The sequence below is a fragment of the Orcinus orca genome, chromosome 8, assembly GCF_937001465.1.
Source record: "Orcinus orca chromosome 8, mOrcOrc1.1, whole genome shotgun sequence".
Classification (NCBI taxonomy): Eukaryota; Metazoa; Chordata; class Mammalia; order Artiodactyla; family Delphinidae; genus Orcinus; species Orcinus orca.
The window spans coordinates 100,494,394-100,518,128 of record NC_064566.1 but is presented as its reverse complement, the minus strand read 5'-3'; the positions used below and the strand labels follow the sequence as shown (position 1 = coordinate 100,518,128).

General features: G+C 45.9%; 1 protein-coding gene across 6 annotated transcripts; it reads left to right on the top strand.

Annotated features, from left to right (window-relative positions):
* The first annotated feature begins 3,406 nt into the window (after positions 1-3,406).
* TMEM218 (transmembrane protein 218) lies at positions 3,407-20,238 on the top strand. Of its 6 annotated transcripts, XM_033407433.2 has the most exons (5): positions 3,474-3,560; positions 11,378-11,448; positions 12,784-12,999; positions 13,847-13,949; positions 17,282-20,238. In XM_033407433.2, exons 3-5 carry the CDS (start codon positions 12,890-12,892, stop codon positions 17,414-17,416), a joined length of 348 nt encoding a protein of 115 aa, XP_033263324.1. In that variant the 5' UTR covers positions 3,474-3,560; positions 11,378-11,448; positions 12,784-12,889; the 3' UTR covers positions 17,417-20,238. The 6 variants fall into 6 exon arrangements, 5 of the variants coding, with proteins under 5 accessions (XP_033263325.1, XP_033263324.1, XP_049568781.1 ...); XM_033407434.2 differs by lacking the exon at positions 11,378-11,448 and having other exon boundaries at positions 3,407-3,560; XM_049712824.1 differs by lacking the exons at positions 3,474-3,560; positions 11,378-11,448 and adding an exon at positions 3,574-3,592.
* Positions 20,239-23,735: the final 3,497 nt, after the last annotated feature.

Here is a 23,735-nt window from a genome sequence, read left to right as displayed (position 1 = left end):
TTCTCCTGCCAGCCGGCTGTCTATCAGCTCCCCGGACAGGATTACTGGATCACAAACCCAGCCCAGGGCGGGGCCCGTGGTAGCAGATTCTCTTGCTGTTTGATCCTTTGTATCCCCCTCTGCGTCTGTAGGAGGACAGAGGGACCTGAAACTCCACCTTATCACCAGCCTTGGCACTCTCCAGGAGAGGACTTCACAAAGAACAGAGAAATCCCACCCATCCTACAGGTGAGGAGAAATAAAATGAGCCCTTTCACTCGACATCCTGGGGAGGAATCACCCAAAACTGGTGAGTGGCTTAGTGTTATGGGAATCAGGCCCCGTTCTGACCACAGACTACACTAACTGGCACCCAGTCAGTATTTTTGACAAGTCAGATCACGTCACTCCTCTCTGCAAAGATCCTCCAATGCTTCCCATGTCACCCAGGAGGAAACTCAAGCCCTACAAGGCCTGGGCAGGAAATGAAGCCTCCTGCCCTCTATTACACTCTTTAGAAAACAGAGGTCTAAAAGTGAAGCCTGAGATTCACATAAATCAGCCACTCCCCATTTACCAGAACTCCAGCTTCTCACTCGATGATGAGCATAATCAAAGTTCCACTCCCTCTCTGTTCACCAGCCTTTTCCTCTTTTTCAGTTTAAGAATTAGACCCTAGAACGCCTCGTCGGCAGGAAAGGCCTTTCCAGCTATCAAATAAGCCAAATGAACCCAGTCTTCTCACGGCTGAGGACCCTAAAACATTTCATTTGATACGTCTGAATGGTAAAGCCGACCAAGTTCTTCCTTATTTGGGCAAAACAGCCCTTGCAGAGAACAGACAAAATGCCTGGCTCCCAGCTGTTGAGCCAACAGGTTGAATTTTCTCTGAAGAACATTCTGATGTGTAAGAACTGGCAAAGAAAAATCAGAAATCAAAAGCATGTTACTTGTCTCGTCCATTTCTGAGTCCCGCCAAAGAGGGACTCTCCCCCTTCTCCAAACCCCGGATGGCAGGGGTTTTCACAAGACACAGTAATTCTGAAGGAAGCTGTCCAGGTTTGCTTTCCGTTCTATTGTCTTATCCTGTCAGCTCCCTCATCTCCCAGAATCCAGGCTTAATAATTTACAGCGGAAAGACATTTAATAAATAAACGGCCAGATTGGAGCTGTCAGCTCTGCACAACATGGCTGCTTGCATCTTCCGCTGGGCATCAGCGCTCACTCTCCCGGCTTGCTTCAGCTAAAACAATCCCATTTGCTATTTTCATAAAATTAGTTCCTCTGCAGTTTCTATTAATCAGAACGTTCTTTGGAGAGAATTATACTGGGATTTCATCACCCTCTGAGTTCAACGGTTATGTGAATCTGATGAATTTTTATCACCTCTATGAGTGGCAGAAGAGGTAAAACATACACACACACACACACACACACACACACACACACACACACACACACACACACACACAACTTGGGTGGGCCGATGTAAGCGAGCAAAGAGCTCTTCTCTTTATCTGCTGAAGTCTTACAGACCTGAGAACCTAGACCAGTCTCCCCACACACATCTGAGCAGCTTTCTCCCCAGAACACATCTTGGGGTTATGGACTCAAAATCTTATGAAAACCATGGATACCAGCGATCCCCCCAGAAAAGCCCACATATGCACATATACAATAAACCTTACCTTTTGGTGGGTTTGTGGACACCCACCTCCCCTCTCCACACGTATGGCCCATCCATGGGCTCCAGAGTAAAAACTGTGTCTTATGCTTTCCTAATTGTCTTCACCTCCCTTAAGAACCTTAGACTGGAATAGAAAGTCAGCCGCCTCTGCATTCCTTTGTTGGAAGAGAAAGATTATTTTTAAAGAAAGAGCATAAAAGTGAGAAAGTTTTTCAGGATGGCCATACTCCTTTTGAGAAATGAGAAAAGTGGAAGACAGAAGACAACTTATATTGGCTGAAATAATGAAAGTCCAAGTATCCATAAATTGATTATGGTGCAGTATATTTGGATGAGACATGAGATCAAAATCAGGAAAGTTTTTGATTAACTCTCCTTGCCTCCAGATTATATAACATCGTTCCCATCATAAGTAAGATAAGCTCCATGTGAGAAAAGACATTTCAATGGAAAAAAAACTTAGACCAATGGAACCACGGTTCTAGTACCAGTTTTGTCCACTGACTAAGTGATTTTTTTAAAAAATAAATTATTTATTTATTTTTGGCTGTGTTGGGACTTCGTTGCTGTGCGGGGCGTTCTCTAGTCGCGGCGAGCGGGGGCTACTCTTCATTGCAGTGTGAGGGCTTCTCATTATGGTGGCTTCTCTTGCTGCAGAGCATGGGCTCTAGGCACATGGACTTCAGTAGTTGTGGCACGTGGGCTCAGTAGTTGTGGCTTGTGGGCTCTAGAGCGCAGGCTCAGTAGCTGTGGCGCACGGGCTTAGTTGCTCCGTGGCATGTGGGCTCTTCCTGGACCAGGGCTCGAACCCGTGACTCCTGCATTGGCAGGCGGATTCTTAACCACTGCGCCACCAGGGAAGCCCCTGACTATGTGATTTTTAAGAAGAAGCAACTTATCTCTTTCAAGGTAAGTTTTTTTTTTTTTAATTAACACTACATTATTTCAAAAGTCTATGTCAGTTCCAACATTCCATGAAAACTGATTCATTAGGTACCTCTAAGATGGTAAGGAACAAAATCATGGCAAGTTTTAGTTTGCAGTTAGGCAAGAGCAGTTTGCTAAAAGCATGGACCATTTCCAGATGCCTGGAGGCGTAGCTACAGAAGATTTACTTGATTTGACCCTGGCTCCTCTTCCCCAGTCTGTCCCGTGAGTACAATGATCCTTGCTGCAGTGTACGTCGTAAGGCTAACGGAAGAATAATGGCAAATACAAAAAAGCGAGGTAAGGACGAATGAAAACGTGATGTTATTACAAGGTGGTTCGGACTCGGTTCTCTTCAGGAGGCTTGTTAGGGACCCTTGATGACTGGGCCTGACCCCCTCTCTGAGGCCTAATTTTACTTGCCCCCAAATCCCGCGGTCCGCCGGAGCCAGTAGGTCGGGAACTGTGAAGACCATTATACTCCGGAACAGGCACTAAGGTCTAGAAAGGAGGAAAGGGGTGGCCGGGACTCTCCGCCTCAGAGCGCTGCTGTCCTGCCTCCATGGTAACAGCGAGGCAAGCCGGGAAAGCAACTCTTCCGCCCAACAACCCGCCCTCAGGCTAGACTGACCAATGGTCCCGTGGGTTACCTAAGGGACGGTGTGATTGACAACGGGGTGGGGCGAGTGTGGGGAGCCAGGACTGTCTCTATCCAATAGAACATGAGGCCGGTTCCAGGACCAACAGGCACCGACCAATCGGAGTGCGTAACGGAGGGCGACGTGCCCACCCACCACGCTCCGCGTTGCCTGGAGCCGCGGCGGTTGTAAGCAAATGAGGGGGAATTTGGGAGTTGAAAGAGCGGCGCTGATTAGCCAATCCGGAATTGCCTGGATGAAAGCCCACTTGTGATTCGCCCTGAGTAGACCAAATCCCCTGTGGGCTGAAACAGGCCGGACTGAGAGGTGTGAGTAGGGGACCCGGGAAATGGGGAGCCAGGTGAGGGGGTGGGGGTGGAAGTGAGATGAGTGGAGGTGGCCGCGGAAAGGAGAGAATGGCAGGGGATGGGGCTGAGACGGCTAGAGGAAGGCGTGGGCGGATGGCGGTGCAGGGACCTCTCAGGCTACCCTCACCGCCGATCTGGACCCAAGGCCTGGCGGCCAATAATTGCTGAATTGGGGGTGGAAAAGGCAGGAATGCTTTATTTCTCATGCTCTTAAGAAAGTGAAATGTCAGTGCCCGATTCGAAATACCTTGTGACCGAAACCTTAATCTCTCTCCCAACTACTGGTAGATAGCGGGCGAAAATTCTGAAGACGAGATCTGTGGGCACTGTTTTCCTGTCGCCAGTTTGAATCTGCGACAGGGCGGGGGAAATTAGACTAATACCTTCTCCCAGTTAAGGGAGGACAGAGTTGGGTTTTGGGGGAGGGCTCCTTCTTATGAGAGAGAAAACCTAAAACGTTATCTCCATTCAGGAAGATGTAAGAAGTTTGCCGTGCTTCCTCAGTCATGCCCTATTCTTAGTTTATAATTTAACTCAAGTCAGCGTGATCACTAGGAGTATAAGAAGGTTAACTCCAAATCTCAAGCTTTTAAACACTTTCCCCCCAAATATTAAAGGCCCAGAACTGGTCCTGAACAGTTGGTCTACACAGTGTTATTGTCCATTATTTGCCTCTGTTCTGGCTGAGGCCAGTCTCCACATTATTCCCCAGATACTCAGTGGCCAATCTTGTCTCACCCTCTTTGTTCAAACTATTTTCTCTCCGTGGATCCCCTTCCATTTCTGATTCACCTTTCCCATTCCTACCCATGTGCCAGGGCCCAGCATTAGTTCTAGCTGTACCATGAAGACCCACAGTAACTCCAGCCAAAGCAATATTTCCCCCAAATAATACAAGTGAAGAAGTGCTCTGAAGACGACAGTGCTCCTGCAGATATGTAGTAGTAGTAGTATTTTTTTGGGAAATTAACGATAAATTAAGTTTGGCACATTGTCATATCTTTCTTTAGTGTTTCCTAATTGTTTCATGTGCTGTTGATGTTAAGAAACCACAGGCTAGTAAGGCAAGAGTGACATCACATTTCTTTTGTGTCCTCAAAGTCCCTACCAGTGCTTAAATCAGACGGAGAAAGACAAATATCGTATGATTTCACTCATTCGTGGAATAAACAAACAAAAATGAACAAACCAAACCAAACAAGAAGAAGACATAGATCCAGAGAACAGAGTAGTGATTATCAGAGGGGGAGGTGGGGAGGGTGCAAAATGGGTAAAGGGGATCAAATGTAGGGTGACAGATGCAAACTAAATTTTTGATGGTGAGCACACAGTAGGGCATATAGAAGTGGAAATATAATGTTGTACACATGAAACATATAATGTTATAAACCAGTGTTACCTCAATAAAAAATAAATCTTTAAGAAAGAAAAAAGGAAACAGTGGGTTACAGGAGTGAACTGCCCTTCTGGAAGATTCTTCATCATTTTCCTTTATAGCTGTTCCAAACCTTCAAAGATAATTGGGCGGGGGGTAACTTGCACACTTTTTTTCTACTTTAAACACTTCAATAAGGTTTGAATTTTAAAATATTAGGATAATGCCTCTACCTTTATAATGAAATAAAATGCAAGTCTGGGGAAAATCAATTGTCACGCTACCAAAATGCCATCGATGTGTCATCATCTGTTAACGCGTTGACAGAAAATGGGGAGCAGTGTATCCGGATTACACCCTTCCACCCTTTTTCCTGCGTGCTTCTGTGATTTGAAAGCGCATAGCGACTGTTGTCCTTTAAACACACCACTCGGGCCCCCAGCAGGCAGCCCTCCAGTGCCAGCTTCTGCACTGGGGTCAGTACCTCCTAATTCCTGCAGATTCTAAGCAGGGCTCATTCTCTTTCCTTCCTCCCTCCCCAGAGACAAACGCTCTTCTGAAATTGCTTTCCATCATTTATGCCCATGTTTATGTTTACTGTATATGTGTAGCTCATAAACTATATGTATATTGCTATTTAGGTATTTTTAAAATTTTAAAGATACAAGTAGCATAGTACTGTGGGCTTCATTTTGCAACTTGCTTTTAGACTCAATATTGTTCTGAGATACATTCATTTCAATAAGGCTAGCTCAAGTTCATTCATTTTAAGTGTTCATTCTGAGTATATAATACCCATTCCCTTACTGATGGACATTTAGATTTTTTCAGATGTTTTGCTATTATGAACACCCTTCTACATGTCTCTTTATGCCAGAGTTTATCTAGGACCGTGGTTCTTTAAGGGGATGGTAGTGCCCCTTTGGTCATTTTGGAATTCGTGAGGGCACCTCTGGTTATTATTGTGATTTGGGGGACACTACCAGGGTTTACAAAGAAGGTCTGGGGATGTTAGAAGTCCTGCAGTACACTGGACAGCCCCTCATAGTAAAGAATTGTCCTTCCTCCTGCACAACTTTTGAGGGTCTCACAGGATACTCATTTATAATGTGAGCCTAGAACCTAACTCCATTTTTTGTATAAACATAATGTATTTTTTGGCACAGTTTAATATAGTAAAATTTCCAGGAATGCACTCTAATGTAAATCAAGGGGAAAGTATGCTTATTTGTGGTTTGGAACTTTTTAACAAGAGTTGTTCATCACTCTAGAAAACCCCGTACCTGAAGGCAGCCCAGCTCGTGGTATTTGAGTTGCCGTATAACACACCTACATCAGCCAGCATTTGTAGCTTTTGCGTTCATGGTGATTCTAAGTTTAGGTGCGAGCATCTGAGTGCGTTACTTCCTTATGTATTCTAGTGTAGTCAGCCTGAACATTTGTATATTTAAACATATGCTGTTTTATTATGAATCACTTTCCATTTAAAATTGGCTTCTGCGTATGATATAAAGTAGAGATCTGGTTTTATTCTTTTCTGATTGGATAATCACTTGTCCCAACACTATCTATGAAATCCTCTACCCACTGAGTATAAAGCCAACTCTGTCTTGTGCAAAGTTCTCATAAATGCATGGATCTGCTTCTGGGTTCTCCGTTTTATTCCACTGGCTCACGTGTCTTTATGCCACTATCACACTGTTTTAATTACCTTGGTTTTATAATGTGTCTTGCGGCAGTTGGTAAGACGAAAGGCAAGTTTCCATCCTGTTCTCAAAATTGTTTTCGCTATTCTTGGGCTTTTGCTTTTCCATATGAATTTAGGATCAGTTTTCAAGTTCCACAAAAAATTACTTTGAGATTTTGGTTAGAATTGCATTGAACTGATAGATTAAGGAAAATTGAGATATTTCAATATTAAACCATCCCATCCATTCAGGAACATGGGTTATTTCTCTATTCAGGCCTTTTAAAAATATGTATCTTCAAATAAAGTTTTATAATTTTTGCTATAAAAATCTTCATGGGCTTCCCTGGTGGCACAGTGGTTGAGAGTCCGCCTGCCGATGCACGGGACACGGGTTTGTGCCCCGGTCTGGGAAGATCCCACATGCTGCGGAGCGGCTAGGCCCGTGAGCCACGGCCGCTGAGCCTGCGCGTCCGGAGCCTGTGCTCCGCAACGGGAGAGGCCACAACAGTGAGAGGCCCACGTACCGCAAAAAAAAAAAAAAAAAAAACTTCACATCTTTTGTTGGATTTATTCCTAATTATACATGTATACTTATTCATACACACATCTTTTTATTGCAAAAGTTTCAAATATATTCAGAAGTACAGAAAATAGTATAGCAAACATTCATGTATTCGCCACCCAGCTTCAACAGTTAACTCATGACCAGCCTTGTTTCATATTAGCCCCCGTCTTCTCCTCTCCCCTGAATAATTATAAAGTTCCCAGACATCGATTTCTCTTATCTCTGGTGTGCGTGTGTGTGTGTACCTGTATATCAGAAATAATCTTTTAGCAATATAACCACAACACCATCGCATTTTTTAATTAATTATTTATTAATTTTTGGCTGCACTGGGTCTTCGTTGCTGCACGTGGGCTTTCTCCAGTTGCAGCGAGCGGAGGCTACTCTTCGTTGCGGTGCATGGACTTCTCATTGCAGTGGCCTCTCTTGTTGCGGAGCACGAGCTCTAGGCGAACTGGCTTCAGTTGTTGCAGCAGGCGGGCCTCAGCAGTCGCAGTACGCGGGCTCAGTAGTTGTGGCTCACAGGCTCTAGAGCGCAAGCTCAGTAGTTATAGTGCATGGGCTTAGTTGCTCCATGGCACGTGAGATTTTCCCGGACCAGGGCTCGAACCCGTGTCCCCTGCATTGGCAGGCGGATTCCCAACCACTGCGCCACCAGGGAAGTCCCCACATTTTTAAAAAACAATATTTTTCATTTAAAAACTAAACAGCAATTCCTTAATATCATCAAGTATCCAGATACTGTTCAGATTTCCCCAGTCATCTCATAAACGTTTTTGTATAGTTGGTTTGTTTGAATCAGGACCCAAACAAAGCCCATATATTGCATTTGTCTGGTATATCTCTTCAGACTTTCTTTGAAGAAAACTTTTTTGGAAAAAAAAAAAAGGTATAACGCACATACCGAAAAATATGCAAATCAGAAGTGTACAGCTAGATACAATTTAACAGAATTAACAAAGCCATGTAACCAACACCCAGATGAAGAAACAAAATTTCATAAGCACCCCAGAACCCCCTTCAGACCCCCTCCAGTCACTACTTTCTACAAGGGAACCACACTCCTGACTTCTAACCCCAAAATTAGTTTGACCTGTTTTTAAACATTATATATGTGGAATTATACGGTATGAACTCTTTGGCCTTTAGCTTTTTACACTCAATATTTGCGTAACACCCACATTGCTGGGTATAGTTGTAGTTTGTTCATTTTTGCTGCTTTCTACTATTCCATTGTATGAATGAAGAGATTGTATGTATAATACCACACTTTATCTATTCAACTGATGGATATTTAGGTTGTTTCAGTTTTTAACTATTTCAAATAGGGCTGCGTTGAACTTTTGTACATGTCTTTTAGTGAACTTATGTGTATATGTCTGTTGGGGACACACCCAGGAAGAGAAGAGCTGGGTCTAGGGTTCATGGACATTCAGCTTTATTAGATATTACCAAGGAGTCTCCAAAGCGGTAGTAACAACTACTGGTAGTCTACTGGTAGACACTCACCAGCAGGGTATGAGCATTCCAGTTACTCCACATCTTTGTCAACACTTGGTGTTATCTGTCATTTTCATTTTAGCCATTCTGGTAGGTGTCTAGAGGTACTGCATTTTGGTTTTCATTTGCAATTTCCTGATGACTAATGAAGTTGGGCACCTTTTCACGTATTTGTTGGCCATTTGTATATCCTCCTTCTCAAGTGTTTATTCTTAGCTGCTTGATCTATCAGTTTCTGAGAGAGGTATATTAAAATCTTGCACGAAATTTGTGGGCTTTTCCATTTATTGCGGTGATTCAGTTTTGGCTTTATATGTTTTGGGGCTTTGTTTTAGGTTCATGTGTTTTGAGTTGTATTTTTTTGTTAAATTATTCCTTTTGTGACTGTGTCGTTATTAATAATTTTCAAAGCTTTACATTCCGTTTTTCTTGATACTGATATTGCTTTACCAGACTGTATTTTGTTTTGTTTTGTTTTTTTCTTTTTTTTGGTAATTGTGGTAAAAAACACATATATAAAATTTACTACCTTAACCATTTTTGAGTGTTCAGCAGTGTTAAGTATATTCACATCGTTGTGTAACAGATCTCTAGAACTTTTTCATCTTGCACAACTGAAACTCTGTATCCATTGAACAATTCCCCTTTTCCCCTCTTTTTGTTTTGGTAGTATTTGCTTTGTATGTCTTTTTCACTCTCTTTATTTTCAGCCTCTCTCTCATTATGCTTTCTGCACAGCTTTTATAAAGAGCTGTTCAAAAAAAAATCTAATATAAGAATCTCTTTTAATAGTCAAGTGTAATCTGCTTACATTTACTATGATTACTGTTATATTTGGGCTTATTTTTACAGTCTTATTCTGTATTTTCCTTTGTTTCTTTCCACTCCTGCCTTCTGCTTTCTTCCTTTATTTTTCTCACTCTACTAGTATGGAAGTTATTCATCCTATTTATGTTATCTGGTGTTTAACATGCATATTTAGCTTAACAAAGCCTATAGGTAAAATCATTAACTCTCACCTCCTCAGAGCAAAATAATAACTATGGAATGATTTAACTTTGAGCTGTCCTTTCTCACCTTTCACTTGTCGACAAATATTTTAATTCTTCCTTGTTTTTAACTCATCAAGAAATTAGGCCTTATCATTAAAGAAGTCTTTACTGTCAGTATTTACTAATATTTTTCTCACCTTTCCTCCTTACATCTCACACCTTCTTTCTCAGTTCATTTTCCTTCTTGGTGAAGTATATCTATGGGAGGTGAACTCCATTCCAGTCTTTGTACGTCTGAAAACCTCTATTTTACACTCACTCCAGTGGGAACCTTGCATGCTGACCTCCCTCCAGAGAGGTTTCCATCTGTCTATGCTGGGATCCTATGGGCTTCTCACTGTTCGTGTAGTTTTCATGTTACTCTTACTACTTGGGATTCCCACACCTCCGTGCTAGTGTGATCCGAACCCCTCTCCCGCATGTGATGAAGGATGGGGATGCAGATTTCTCTTGGGTTGTTCTTTTTTCATCCATAGGCTCAGGTACTTGGCCCGCTTTCTTCCAGCCACATCAGCATCAAATTTTTTAGTCCCTGTTTCAAAGACAGCTGAGCCCTTACAGAGCCCATTTTTATACCTTGTTCTCAGTTCTAGTTCTCTGTATCATGGGTCTGAGGCCTCACCTGTCGAGGAAAGGACCACTCCTAAGGTTTGCACCTGGTTCCAGGACCCCTGCAGGTCTTTGGGCTCAGCTCCTGCGTACTATCCAGGCTTTGAGTTACATTTTTGTTTATAGTACTTAAGGATTTCCCTTTATTGCTTTCAAGCTGCACTGTGTATTAAATTCTTTTCATCTATTTTATTAAGCCTTTCTATGTGTTTGCTGTTGTGTGGGGTAATTCCCGTGTCAGCTCTGTCCAGCATATTGACCAGAAGCCACAGTCATCTTTCTCTAAAGTTAGATACGATCCCGTCACTCCTTCATTGGACTTTTGTGGGCTTGTTAGCACTGCTTCATGTATTCATCCAACAAATATCTATTACTTACAACCTCTGTAGAAAAGAACCGGCGAGACTGTAGTGAGCAAGATACAAAGTCTCTGCCCTCCTGGAGTTTACTATTCCAGCTGGAGAGACAGAAAGTAAACCTGTGAACAATAAATCAGAATGTGAACTACAGTTTGCGAAGTGCCCTCTGAAGGGACTAGGGTGAAGGTGGGTTTCTTTAGCTATAGGATGGTCAGGGAAGACCGCTCTGAGGACGCTGTGTTTAAAGCTGGGTCAGAAGCATGAGGAGAAGCCAGCCCTGCAAATGGTAGACGGCTTCTTTGCGGTCAGGGCTTCATTCCAGGCAGTGGAAACAGCAGGCACAAGGACCCAGAGATGGGAAAACCCTTGGCATATGGAGTTACTGAGGACACCCGACACCCCTGTGTCTAATGAGGGGAGAATGGGCAAGGGGGCCACACCCATCTGCTGCCAGGCCTCTCTGCCCACCTCTCCCTTACTCTGTCCTCTGGCCATGGTTCTCTCCCAAATGGGCCCATGCAGAGTCACCTCCTTTGTAAAGCCCTTCTCACATCTCAATTCCCATTGCACTTTGTTTTTCCTACTGATCAGAATGGAAAGTTGTCTGCATAACAGTGTTCTCCAATAGGTCTTAAGCTCCTGTCAGAAGAAATGTCTTGTTTACCTTGTGATCCCCAGCTTGTAGCAATGCTCTACAAGGTAGGTGCAAAATAAATGTTGACTGGGACTTCCCTGGCAGTCCAATGGTTAACACCCCACGCTTCCAATGCAGGGGGCGCGGGTTCGATCCCTGGTTGGGGAACTAAGATCCCACATGCCTCTCCGTGTGGCCAAAAAAATAAATAAAATAAATAAATAAATAAATGTTGAGTGAATATATGTGGGGTTTTGTTGGTTAGCAGTTCATGCTTAGGACTTACTTTCCAATATCTTTATAACAGAAATTCTCATAGGTAATCATTTTTGTGGTATTTAAGCCATTAGGGTAAAGAAAACCATCAGCCTGAGGAGGAAATTGTTCGCTTAAGGCTTGCCTCTGATACTGAAAGGGGAAATCAGGGGAGGTACTATATGGTGTTACCCTGGAGTGGGTTGAATGGTGGCCCCAAGAAAGATATGTCCACATCTTAACCCCTGGAACCTGTGAATGGGACAGGTTTATTTGCAGATGCAATTAAGTTAAGGATCTTGAGATGAGATCATGATGGATCATTTGGGTGGAACTAAATCCAATGACAAGTGTCCCCATAAGAGATGGGACAGGAAGAAGACAGAGACACAGGGGAGGCCACGTGAAGACAGAGGCAGAGATTGCAGTGATGCAGCCACAAGCCAGGGAACACCTGGGGCCGCCAGGAGCTGGAAGAGGCAGGAAGAGTTCTATCTTAGAGCCTTTGGAAAAAAGTGTGACCTGGCTGACACATTAATTTCAGAATTCTGGCCTCCAGAACTGTGAGAGTATAACTGTCTGTTGTAAGCCACCGGGTTTGTTAATACTATCCCATCGCATTATACCTCAGTTACGTCTTCTGTAACGTGGATTAGTACCTACCTCAGAAGCTTATTGCCATGATTGAATGAGCTATATTTGTAAGGTACTTAGCACAAGTGAATGTTCAGGAACAGTGATGGCTCTTCTTCTTCTCCAAGGATTAGGAGTTCTGTCTTGTGATTGCCTGCTGAGTCACAGCTCGCACCACAGACTTAACCCGAGAGCTACGACTTCTCGTGGGCCCTGGAGCCCTCAGGTCCTGGTACCTTTTACAGCCCTCGGTTAGGGTTTTGTATCAAGGGAGAATCCAGCTTGTGGGTTGTGGGAAGACAAACTCAGATTCCGAATTTGAAATGACCCACATGGAGCAGAAAGCAGCTTCTCAGTCCTCAGCAAAAAGAAAGGTTTGGGTTCTAAATTTGTAATTCCTATTAAGGGACTCGACATTCCCAAAGACCTGTATTGACGAATCCTCCTACCACAGCAATCATCAAAAATTCCCCAGAATGAATTGGGACTTTCTGTGTTTGACCGCCCACCAGGAAACCCAGGAGCACACGGAAGCCTGGCGGTACCCACAGCACCAGGGACAGACAGCTCATCGGGCCGGGGGGTCCAGGCCTGCAGCTCTCAGCTGCCCCCCACTGCATGGCTGGCACCGTGCTGGGCGTGGGGGCTGGCGTGTTCATCCTCGCCCTGATCTGGGTATCAGTGCTGCTGCTGTGTCTGCTGCTATCCAGAGCATCAGGTATAGCTAGGTAAGGCCTTCTCTCCAGCCAGGAGTCCCAGGTAAAAGCAATTAGAAGTGCAATCGCTGATGCTCATGAAACGTTTAGAATTAGAAGCTCATTGTTGTAATTACTGGCAGTTTGAATGAGTTGCATTTTCACGTCATCATAAGGACTAACTGCGTTATTTATGCTCGGAAGCAGAGGTGGGAGGAGAAGGGGAGTGGTATCTGTCAGCTCTCAGTGTTGAGGAGATGGGGACACAGGGGATGGAAAGAGAATCCACTTTCGGTGCCTGTTGAGTTTCTTGGGGTTGTATGTGTCCGTGTTTCTTAATTGTTGAGATTTACAGCAGGCACTGGGTCCAGCCCCTAAGGCTCCAGACCTGGGCCCTGGGACGCTGAAGAGTCGTAGGTGACTTGGGCTGACATTGACTTAAGAAAGAATCAGGCCATAAACTGACTCTAAGGTCACCATGGAGTCACACTCCCTGGCCAGACAGTGTAGGTACAAATCAGCAAGTTACATCATTTACTAAAGTTTTCTGGTTTAAAACACAGCACTTGGGGGATGAGCTGCTTCGCTTTTTCCTGATCATGACTGCACAGAGGCAAAGATGAAAACTACCAATTCCCATTCTTAGGAATTTGGAGTTCCCAGGAATAAACAGGAACGCATCCCGCTGGTACCTGTCTGGGAAGAAGGGTTTGGGGATGAAGGGGAAAACATTTCTAAATTCCCTGGGCGGTGTGGGCAGCACACTGGGCCCTGTTAATGGACTGAAACAGGATATCCGCCCAGGGAAGAGCCAGTCCCGGCCTAGCTGAATAGAGAGGAGATTGAACAGTGCTTTTAACCCTCTGTCTTTCACTCCCAGGTTCTCCGTCATTTTCGTGTTCCTCGGTGCTCTGATTATCACGGCGGTTCTGTTGCTCTTCCCCCGAGCCAGTGAATTCCCAGCCCCTGAGGCTGAGATGAAGGTAAAACCATGGGTTTTGTTTTGCATCCTGAGTTGTGTCTCTTCTTTCTCTTGCTCTGGACCTCCATCCTGCCCCACATGGTCCCTGATGCCAGGAGGGCCGAAATGTGTTAGAAAAATTGTAAAGTTGAAACCAGGATCGGGGGAGCTCAGAGGGAGTTTTAACCCCCTCCCCCCTCCCCCAGGAAGAGACAGTTCTTCCAATGCCCCCTTGCGACACCCCCAGGCAGCTATTTGCCTAATCTGTTCTCGTCTCCAGTTTGCATCAAGTGGAAAGAGCCGTAAGCCCAGAAGCCACATCGTGGTGTGAGGGCCGGAGCCGAGCAGACAGGCGGGAAGAGCCTGTCCTGAGTAAGAGGCTCCCACTCCTGCTAGCCTTGGCTCAGAAACTCGCATCCCGGGCAGCACGTAGGCAGTGCTCTCCGGTGCTGAACGACATGCTCTTTCACCTCCGTGTGTTTGCGTTTTTCCTGTGGCATGGAGCGAGCACTGTCCATAGAGAAGAGCAGTGAGGAAGGAGGGGCGCTTCTCTGGAAAGCGGAAGTTGTAGAGGTTGGTGCGTTTAATACTAACAGCCTTTGGCGAGGCCCCTTTGGTCCTCGTTTCTAGAACCACATCTCCCAGCACCTACCTGTCTACGTGGATTTTTACCATCTCTCCTAGACCCCACCCATTCTGGTTCATTCCTGACTGGGGCTCTGGCTTTGCCATACAGAGCTGGTCTCAGGTCCCCACGATCTTGATCACAGTATTGACTTCCTGTGTCCCATTACTTTTTCGAGCAGCTTCTTTCCTCTGTTTTAATTTTTAAGCTGTCACGGTGATAACAGCTAACGTTTTTTAAGGCATCACTGTGTGCCAGGTCCTGTGCTAAGCCTGTCGTTTACAAGCTCTCATTTAAACCTCAGGACAACCCTAAGTGGTATGACACAGGTGCTGTTAGTGTCCCCAGTTCATAGGTAAGGATGCCGAGGCTGGAAGGGATTAGGGTAACTTGCCCAAGATCATACATGTATAGGAAGAGGCAGAGCAAGGATTCAAGCTGAGGTCTGTCTTCAGAACCTTCATTGTTGGGGACTCCACAGAATGTTAGGGGCCTTCACAAGTGCAGAGGCGACCATTTTGACACTAGACACTAGACTACACAAAATGATATAACTCCTGAACTAGAATCGGCACACATTTCCAGTTCTATCTAGGACTGACCGTGGCAAAAGGGAGGAAATTCATTCTGAAAATTCCAAGGGAAATAATACTTACCACACAAAACTGAGGAATTATTTTCATACATGCCAGGTTTTTTTTGGTCACCATTTGGAAACCACTCTGACTGTGTCAGGACTGTGTGTGTGAGCTGGGGCGCAGACTCCCACCCTGGTTTTCCTGTCTAAAGTGGGGAGAGCGGTGAAGGCTGCGTATTTCTGGATTGCTGTGGATGTGAACATTGGAAGAAGGGCACAGAAGAAGGATTTTGATTGTTTCGAAATCAGTCCCTCTTTCCTCTGTCATATGAGTTTCAGACCCAGGAGAGCAGAATGGGCTTTGAGCAAAATATGTTCGTCAGCATGGCCAGCAGGATCTCATTTTCAGGTTTTGAGCACCAGCTCCTTCAGCAGCTTGGCTCAATACTGTATCAATAATACATGGCCTGGGCCTTGCTCACCCAGGCCTGCTAATTGGCTAATTAAAAAGGGAACCCTGTCGAACCAGCAAACATGCAGCTCGCGAGAGACCTGTTCAGTCCTGGAGCCAAGGTCAAGGTTATGTTAAAGCTATCTCATCAAGCTGACCTTTGTTGTAAGTCGGCTGTCAGGGTAATCTCTGGAGCAGCCCTTTCCTTCTTGGTGTCTTTGGAACTCAGGGATCACAGCAGAGCTCGGACTTGACAGGTGCTTTGTGTATCACCAGTGTATTAGTTACCTACTGCTGCTGTAACAAATGACCACGAAATTAGTGGCTTACAACACAAATTTACTATCTTATATAGTTCCGTAGATTAGAAGCCCCAAATCAGCCTCACTGGGCTAAAATCAGGGGGTTAGCAGGGCTGTCTTCCTTCTGGAGGTTCCGCGGAAGAATGCTTCCTTGCCCTTTCCTGCTTCCGGAGGCCACCCTCGGCTTGCAGTCCCCTTGCTCCATCTTCAGAGCCAGCAAAGTAACGTCTCTCTGACTCTGCCTCCGTCCTCACATCCTTCTCTCTGACCCTCTCTCCTGCATCCGTCTACCACTTCTAAGGACCCTTGTGATTACACTGGGCCACTGTACTGGACAGTTCAGGCCAATCTCCCTATTTTAAGGTCAGCTGATTGGCAACCTCAATTCCATCTACAACCTTAATGCTCCTTTGTCATGTAATTTAACATATTCGGACTTTCTGGAGATGAGGATGTGGACATTTTAGGGCCATTGTTCTGTCAACCACAGTCACCCTTCAGGTATTTTGGGTTCTCTTCAGGTACTGGGTTCTGGAATCTTCCGGAAGCTGTGAAGTCCCCAGTCACTTGGTTTGTGCTGCTTCTCCCTTAAGTCTGTAGATTAAACTGCTTTTTCCTGCCCGGACTTAAGCAGCACCATTTGGATCTGCGGAAAACAGAGCTCTGGCTGTGAACAGTAGACAAGCAGGGAGGGCCAATACCAATCATAGGTTTATGTCAGCAAAGACCAACAGTTTCGGGGCCTCAAGTACAACTGATTGCCAAGCAGCCAACTGTACGAATTGGGGCAAGTTATCTCTCCTCTTCGTGTTTCAGTATCTCAGGAAAATGACTGTTTCCCCCAACCCTTGGAATGCTGGGTTACGAATTTTAGGGTTCAGAACTCTTCTGATGAAAGTTTTAGAGTCACCTTTTCATTTTGAAAATGACATCTCCTGAGTTGGCAATGGGTTGATGATGTGAGGGCTTGGGTCCTGGGTGTGTGGGGTTTATTATACTATCGTATCTTTATGTATGTTTAAAATTCTCCATGATGAAAAGTTGACAGCCACTTAATGAGCCTTTCAGAGACCAAGCAAGCAAACTTGTCATTAACTCTTTCCGAGAACTGATTTCAGAACAGAAAAGGACTCGTCCAGGGTCTTCAGAGTGTTTGTGAACCTCCTACTGGAGCCATTTGTTCCCTGGACTTCATTAAGCCTCTCTTTATCTTGTATTTCTGGCTCAGCACGTTGAAAAAAGTTTCTTTCTTATCCATTTGCAGGGTAGACTCAGGGCAGGATGTTACTGTAAGTTACAAATATGGACAGACTCTGGGCCCATTCATCAGAGATTACAGATGAGCACAGCCGGGGTGCGGAAGTGACGGTAATTTCGTTTTTGATGTTTCTTTCTCCAGATTGTAGATGCCTTTTTCATTGGCCGCTATGTCCTGCTGGCTTTCATCACTCTTGTCTTCCTTGGGAGCCTTTTCTTGGTTCTAATCCATCACATCGTGGAGCCAATCTATGCCAAACCACTGCGGTCCCACTGAGCCATCTTCAGGAAAACCAAGACCCTGTTCTTTCCCTTGCTTTGATGTCATTGATGAGCAGAAAGGTATTGTTTGGAGTCTTGTTTTGACAGCCTTCCTGCCTAAAGATCGGAGGATCATCTCTTCATCACTAAGACAAATCCCTTGAGTCCTGGCTTCCAGAAACAGGGTTGCAAAATTGCCCCTGGGGAGAGATTCTCACCAGCTTAAGAGGGATATTGCCATCTTCTTAGCACCTGTACCTCAGATTTTCCATCTCTTTAGAAAAGGAAATAGCAACAGGGATCTGCGTAGAGTAGGTTTTCAATGAAGACTTCAGTAAATGAATTTTGGGAAAAGGGGCACTTTGGCTTCTGCTGTCAAATCGACGGAAGAACTTGGTCCTTTTTGATACTATGAGAAATTGTTAGTTACGAGGTCAAGATCATTTGGGAAAGAAAGACAATCAAAGTTCAAAAGGTTATTTCAGTGTAATGACCTGGAGACGTATCCAGGCCCCGGTTATGGAGCACTCCGCATATCACGACACCGGGCTCCACGGAGGCCACAGTGTCACTTCCTGCTGCTCCAAGAAAGCAAGCAACAGCAGCTGAAGGACTGGCTTTCACCTCGAACTCCTGGCCACAGCCTTCTAAACCTCGCATTGCTATATTTCAGGTTTATTCGGGGATTAGAGGCGGGGTATGGAAATGCCAGTTGTGTGTCCTGCTGCTCTGTCTCTCTGGATTCTTTTGCTTCCAGGATTTGGCGGCCTTTGTTGCCTTATTTGGTTACCATAAGAGTCCTTTTGGGGTTACTGTCATCTCTTTCATCTTCGTAGCTCTTTCTCCAAAGCTGATGAGGAATGTATATGCCCAGGCTTAGGTATAACTTTATACCTAAGCCCCCAGACCAAGTGAAATTTGTTAGTAACTAGAGGGGCTCTAGGCTGGTTCCATTTTGGAAGTCTCATCCTGGCTCCCTAGAGCTATTTGAAGAAGGCATTTCTGGCTTAAAATTAAGAACCAGAAAACAAGTTGGAAAAAGAACTTTGATTGAGTGCATGCTATAATGCCAGTAGTACACTAATCTTTTTTTTTTTTTTTAACACAGATGTAAATGACAGGCTTGTGTGTTAAGGGCAAAACTATGCTTCGTACAAAGCGTATTTTAGCTCAGCCTGGCTTCTGCAGGTCCTGTAACTCCCAGCAGTGGTGACACGAATGATGGGTCACCTTCTACCTTCATACGCCACGAAGTCATGTCCAGCCCTGAAAACGACCCTCACAGGGTTGGGATCAGAAGTAGAAGTCTGGGAGGGCACAACATGAATTTCACTGAGTTCTACATGGGGGACCCCGACAATCAGTGGCTAATACGGCAGGCCTTGTGCTCACGGCCTTCCTGGGGACAGGGCTTAGAGGGCATCCCTTAAATACGAACAAATCATCTCAGGGTCCCATTCATCCTTCTTTGATCAATAGCCTTAGCGCAGGTGGTGCCACCCAGAGGGGATCCCGCGGCAACGAGACTGTGGTGATCCCACTGTCTGGAGGCGGGGGAGGGAGAGTTCAGGGCTTCTATATAAGAAGACAGGTTATTTCACAGCCTCTTAAAATTGCATCCTGACGAAAACCACATGAGCAGGACGCCACAACGTTCACAGCGGAGACGTTTCTCTGATCCACTAGGTGGCGCTGTCGCGAGCCGGCAGAACACACTTGGTAATTTTTTTGACAAGTTCCTTTTATTTCTCACTGGTAAAACAGAAGTAAAGCTAATATTCTTTCCTGATGCATGGTATCGGATATTTAATCTAAGAATTCATCAGAGTTATTGTACGCTGTTCAGTTGCTAGGGAGTGCACTGCCATTCATGCCTGCTGCACACAGCAGGTGTCGGCACGCACTCAGCGTTGACTGTGCTCCCACTGGGTGTGAAGCACGGTCCTGGTGGAGTAAATCCACCCCAGAATGAGGCTCTGAGGCATCCAGGCTGTCTTCCTCACTCCATCCTGGGATGAAGGGATCCAAATCATTTTTAAATGTTTTTATTCTAACATAAAGTAATCCATTTCTTGATCTGTTCTCTAAGACATCAACTTTTCTGTCAGCTCTATCCTGTTGCTGCTGCACTTGAAGAGTTTTGTTTTGCTTTGATTTTTATTCATGTGTAAAGAAACCTGCTGCAATTATTTCACAGATGAGAGACAGGCAGAGAGATACAGGGGTTTAAAAAGTTGCCCAGGGGCTTCCCTGGTGGCGCAGTGGTTAAGAAGAATCCGCCTGCCAATTCAGGGGACACGGCTTCGAGCCCTGGTCCGGGAAGATCCCACGTGCCGCGGAGCAACTAAGCCCGTGCGCCACAACTACTGAGCCTGCACTCTAGAGCCCGTGAGCCACAACTGCTGAGCCCACGTGCCACAATTACTGAAGCCTGCATGCCTAGAGCCCATGCTCCGCAACAAGAGAAGCCACTGCAATGAGAAGCCCGCACACCACAACCAAGAGTAGCCCCCGCTCGCCGCAACTAGAGAAAGCCCGCGCGCAGCAACAAAGACCCAACGCAGCCAAAAATAAATAAATAAATAAAAATTTAAAAGTTGCCCAGCTTGTTAGTACTGAGGTTCACACTTTGCATCGGGATCCTGACATTTCATTTCTCCGATGGTTTTAAGGATCCGTTTTGGCTTTCGAACAACTTCTTATTTTTACATTGGCTAACACTATTTCTTAGCTATGTGTACCCACCATTCCCCTGAACCGTATCCAAAAAATGTAAACGTTTCATTAAAGAATTCCTAATTAACATTTATGGTACAAATAAAAAGCATTTTATCATGACTTCTTGGCATAAAGCTTCAAGTATTTGGCTCTTATTACATAGGAGCAAGTTTCCAGACACGGGAATGGGAACCGCACGGAAATGAGTCTGGAGAGGCGCTGATTATCCTCGCGGGAGCATAAAAGCTCAGGATTGGAAGGGATGCTGTAGTCCATGGAGTTCAACCTTTCATCTCTATTTCCAACGCAATACTTCGGAATATTCTATTCTTCACTTGCTGAAATCACAATTTTTATTGTATTGAGCAAACACGTATGAGGCACTTTTCTAAGTGCCTTCTTAAGTATTAACTTATGTAATCCTTATAGCAACGCTGTGAAACAAGTGCTCTTAATACCCCCATTTCACAGATGGGGAACAGGCACAGAGGGGTGAAGGGGTTTGCTTGAGGTCACTCAGCTAGGGGTTAAACAGGACTCAGGACCCTAACTCAGGCAGCCTCAGTTCTTCACTTCCTTACATCACGTTGCTCCATAAGATGAAAACAAAGGAAAAGGAGGGACCAAGGAATACCAAGGAGAAGCAGTTGAATCTAGAGGAAAATCCAGAATCTTAGGAATTGGCCAGGAATCCAGGGCAACACAGTTAGAAGCCACGTGGACCTCAGGGACAGCCTCACTGATCACGTCTGGTTTCGGGGTGGGGGGTGGTTTCTGTGCTGTGAGACTTTGCTTAGAGATACCGGGGGAGCGGCTTGTGGACTGAGTATCAAGGATATACGCGGCAAGCTCTCTCTTCAGCTCTGTCTGCCCAGAAAGTTTGATACTTGGATTGGTTTTCAGAGGTGCCAGTGGAAGAATCAGAGCCACAAGCCAAGAATGTGTGTTTGTTTCTCGATCTCTGTCTCTAGCAGACCACATTGGTTGCTGTTTACTCAAGGAAAAAAAAAAATTTCCCAGTCCCCCCACTCCCAGCCTGCTCAACACACACCCTCCTGCCTCAGTTTCCTGGGATCTAAGAAATGACAGCAAGGATCAAAGCTGGGGCCCGGCACCACAGACGGAATGAGAAAGTTCATTTTTCTGGTTTTCCTCACACACGTTGGATATTGTAAAGGGTGTACATTTAGCCCAGGTCCTGCCTTCAGGGAACTTGGGGTAGTTACACATGTGGCATCTACATGGTATCCAAATTCTCCATGGCCATCCTCTCCACTTTTTTTTTTTTTAAATCTTTGCAGATTTCTTTGCTCTTGCTGTCTTCATATTGATGTTGGCCCCATTTTACACTGGGAACATGTAATAGTTTCCTATTGCTGCTATAACAAATTACCACAAACTTAGCAGTTTAGAAGAATACCAATGTATTATAGTTCTGGAGGCCAGAAATCTAAAATGGGTTTCACGAGGTTAAAATCAGGGTTTGGGAGGCTCTAGGGGAGAATCCTGTTTCCTTGTCTTTTCCAGCCTCTGGAGGCTGCCCGTATTCCTTGGCCCTGCATCCATCTTCAAAGCCAGCAACTTCCGACAGTCCAGTGGTTAGGACTCGCCGCTTTCACTGAACCTGAGGACACAGGTTCAGTCTCTGGTCAGGGAACTAAGATCCCGGCACGTCACTCCGTGGCAGCCCAAAATTTTAAATTTAAAAATTAAAAAAAAAAATTTCTAAGCCAGCATCTTCTAATCTGATACCTGACACTCTTGCCTCCCCCTCTGATTTGTAAGGAGAGGTCCTTAACCACATCTGCCAGGTCTCATTTGCCATGTAAGATAGCATTCACCGGTCCTGGCAGCTAGGCTGTGGACCCCTCTGGACGAGGGGCATTATTCTGCCTACCCCAGCATATCCGGCCCCTCTTCCGCCTCTAAGGACTGCCTCCTTCTACCTTCCCTCTTCCATCCTCTCCGTACCCCACGCCTTCATGCAGGAGACCTGCCCCATTAGCTCCAGTGCCACTATCCAGTTCTCAGGGTGCCCACCCGACACCCATGATGTGTTGATAACTTCCCCCGACTTCACTCATAGTGGCCGCCTCCCAGTGCTGAGATCCGCCAGGAGCCGCTTTCCTCTTCTTGGCTTCTCCCCACCTCCTCACTAGCCCAGCCTCCCAATGGATCTCTAAAGGAGACATGCAAAGAGATACTGCTTTTTAATTACAAGTGCTATTGTAACATCTATAAGGAAGCACACTTTAAGCTTAATTGAGACCAAATGTGAAGTTAAATTAAATGAATAACTAATTAACGTAATGCTCATGCATTAGCCCCGAGTGAGTGCCGAGGCCCAGAGAGGGGGCAGGTCCTGGGCCTCCAGGGACCGTCAGTGCCCAGAGCTGCAGAGAGGGGTTGCGGGGCAGGGATCCTGGGCCTGGGACCCAGGTGTGCAAGGACCGATGTCAGGGCCCGGGGCCCCGGACTCCTACCTACACCCAGCTTTCATTTCTGAGGCCGGCCCCGAGCTCCCACACCCCCTGTGCATCTCCCTAGCGCCACACTGAGCCGCCGGCACCAGAGAATGTCTGTTCATTTTCCAGTCCCTGGGCCTAACACATTTAGGGGCTTGGTACGCGTCCGTTTTCACTTCCTTCCTGTTCATTCTTCTTTCTGGATGGTCACATTTGTTCCTCCATTGCCACTAGGATTGCCCTCCTGCCAGCCCTGGCCCTTCAAGGCTGGACGAGTGGACGGTGAAGTCTCTTAACTTGAGTCACCCACCCTGGTGTTTTTTCTCGCATCGTTTAAACGTTTCCCTGTTCCTGTCTTATCCCCTAACTAACCCCTTAGGGCAGGGCGTGCATTGACACTGACTTGTCTCCCTGATTCATAGAGATCCTCTGAGGGAGGTAATGTCATTACTGTTTTCTAATGAGGAAAAGGCTCGAAGCCATCAGTGGTGAGGCTGAGAAGGAGACCTCCAGAGTGAGCGCCCAGGGAGGGACCCTGCCAACACTGCCCCAGAAGCGGTGGGCGAGGGAGCCTGTCTCCCTGCAGGAAGCAGAAGGGGAGCCCAGGCACGGGCTCTACCGTGGGATGATGACGCCATCTAGTGGCTTCCCTGAAGTGCTGCTGGCAGGTAAACCTGATCTTTTTGTTTTGTTTTGTTTATTTATTTTTGGCTGCGTTGGGTCTTTGTTGCTGCGCGCAGGCTTTCTCTAGTTGCGGTGAGCGCGGGGGCTACTCTTCATTGCAGTGCGTGAGCTCTCTTGTTGTGGAGCACGGGCTCTAGGCACGCGGGCTCAGTCGTGGCGCACAGGCTTAGTTGCTCCGTGGCATGTGGGATCTTCCCAGACCAGGGCTCGAACCCACACCCACTGCAATGGCAGTCGGATTCTCAAGCACTGCGCCACCAGGGAAGCCCCAGGTAAACCTGATCTTGAGAGACGCATTCTTGAACCTGAGCTGCAGCTCTGCCCTGGGGGCCTGAGGACTTAGACATCCCAACTGACTCCTGCTTTTAAAGCCAGAGTGGGTCTCGGGCACTTTGAGACTTGCTATTTGTCACCATTGGCGTGTGTATAACCTGTCTCAGAGTGGAGGGATTTGTATCCTGCCCATGA

Coding starts and splice junctions, on each gene's coding strand:
- TMEM218 (XM_033407434.2), top strand. CDS start 12,890: ATGGCTGGCACCGTGCTGGGCGTGGGGGCTGGCGTGTTCATCCTCGCC. Junction 13,000..13,846: donor AGAGCATCAGGTATAGCTAG/GTAAGGCCTTCT, acceptor TTTCACTCCCAG/GTTCTCCGTCATTTTCGTGT. Junction 13,950..17,281: donor CCCCTGAGGCTGAGATGAAG/GTAAAACCATGG, acceptor TTCTTTCTCCAG/ATTGTAGATGCCTTTTTCAT.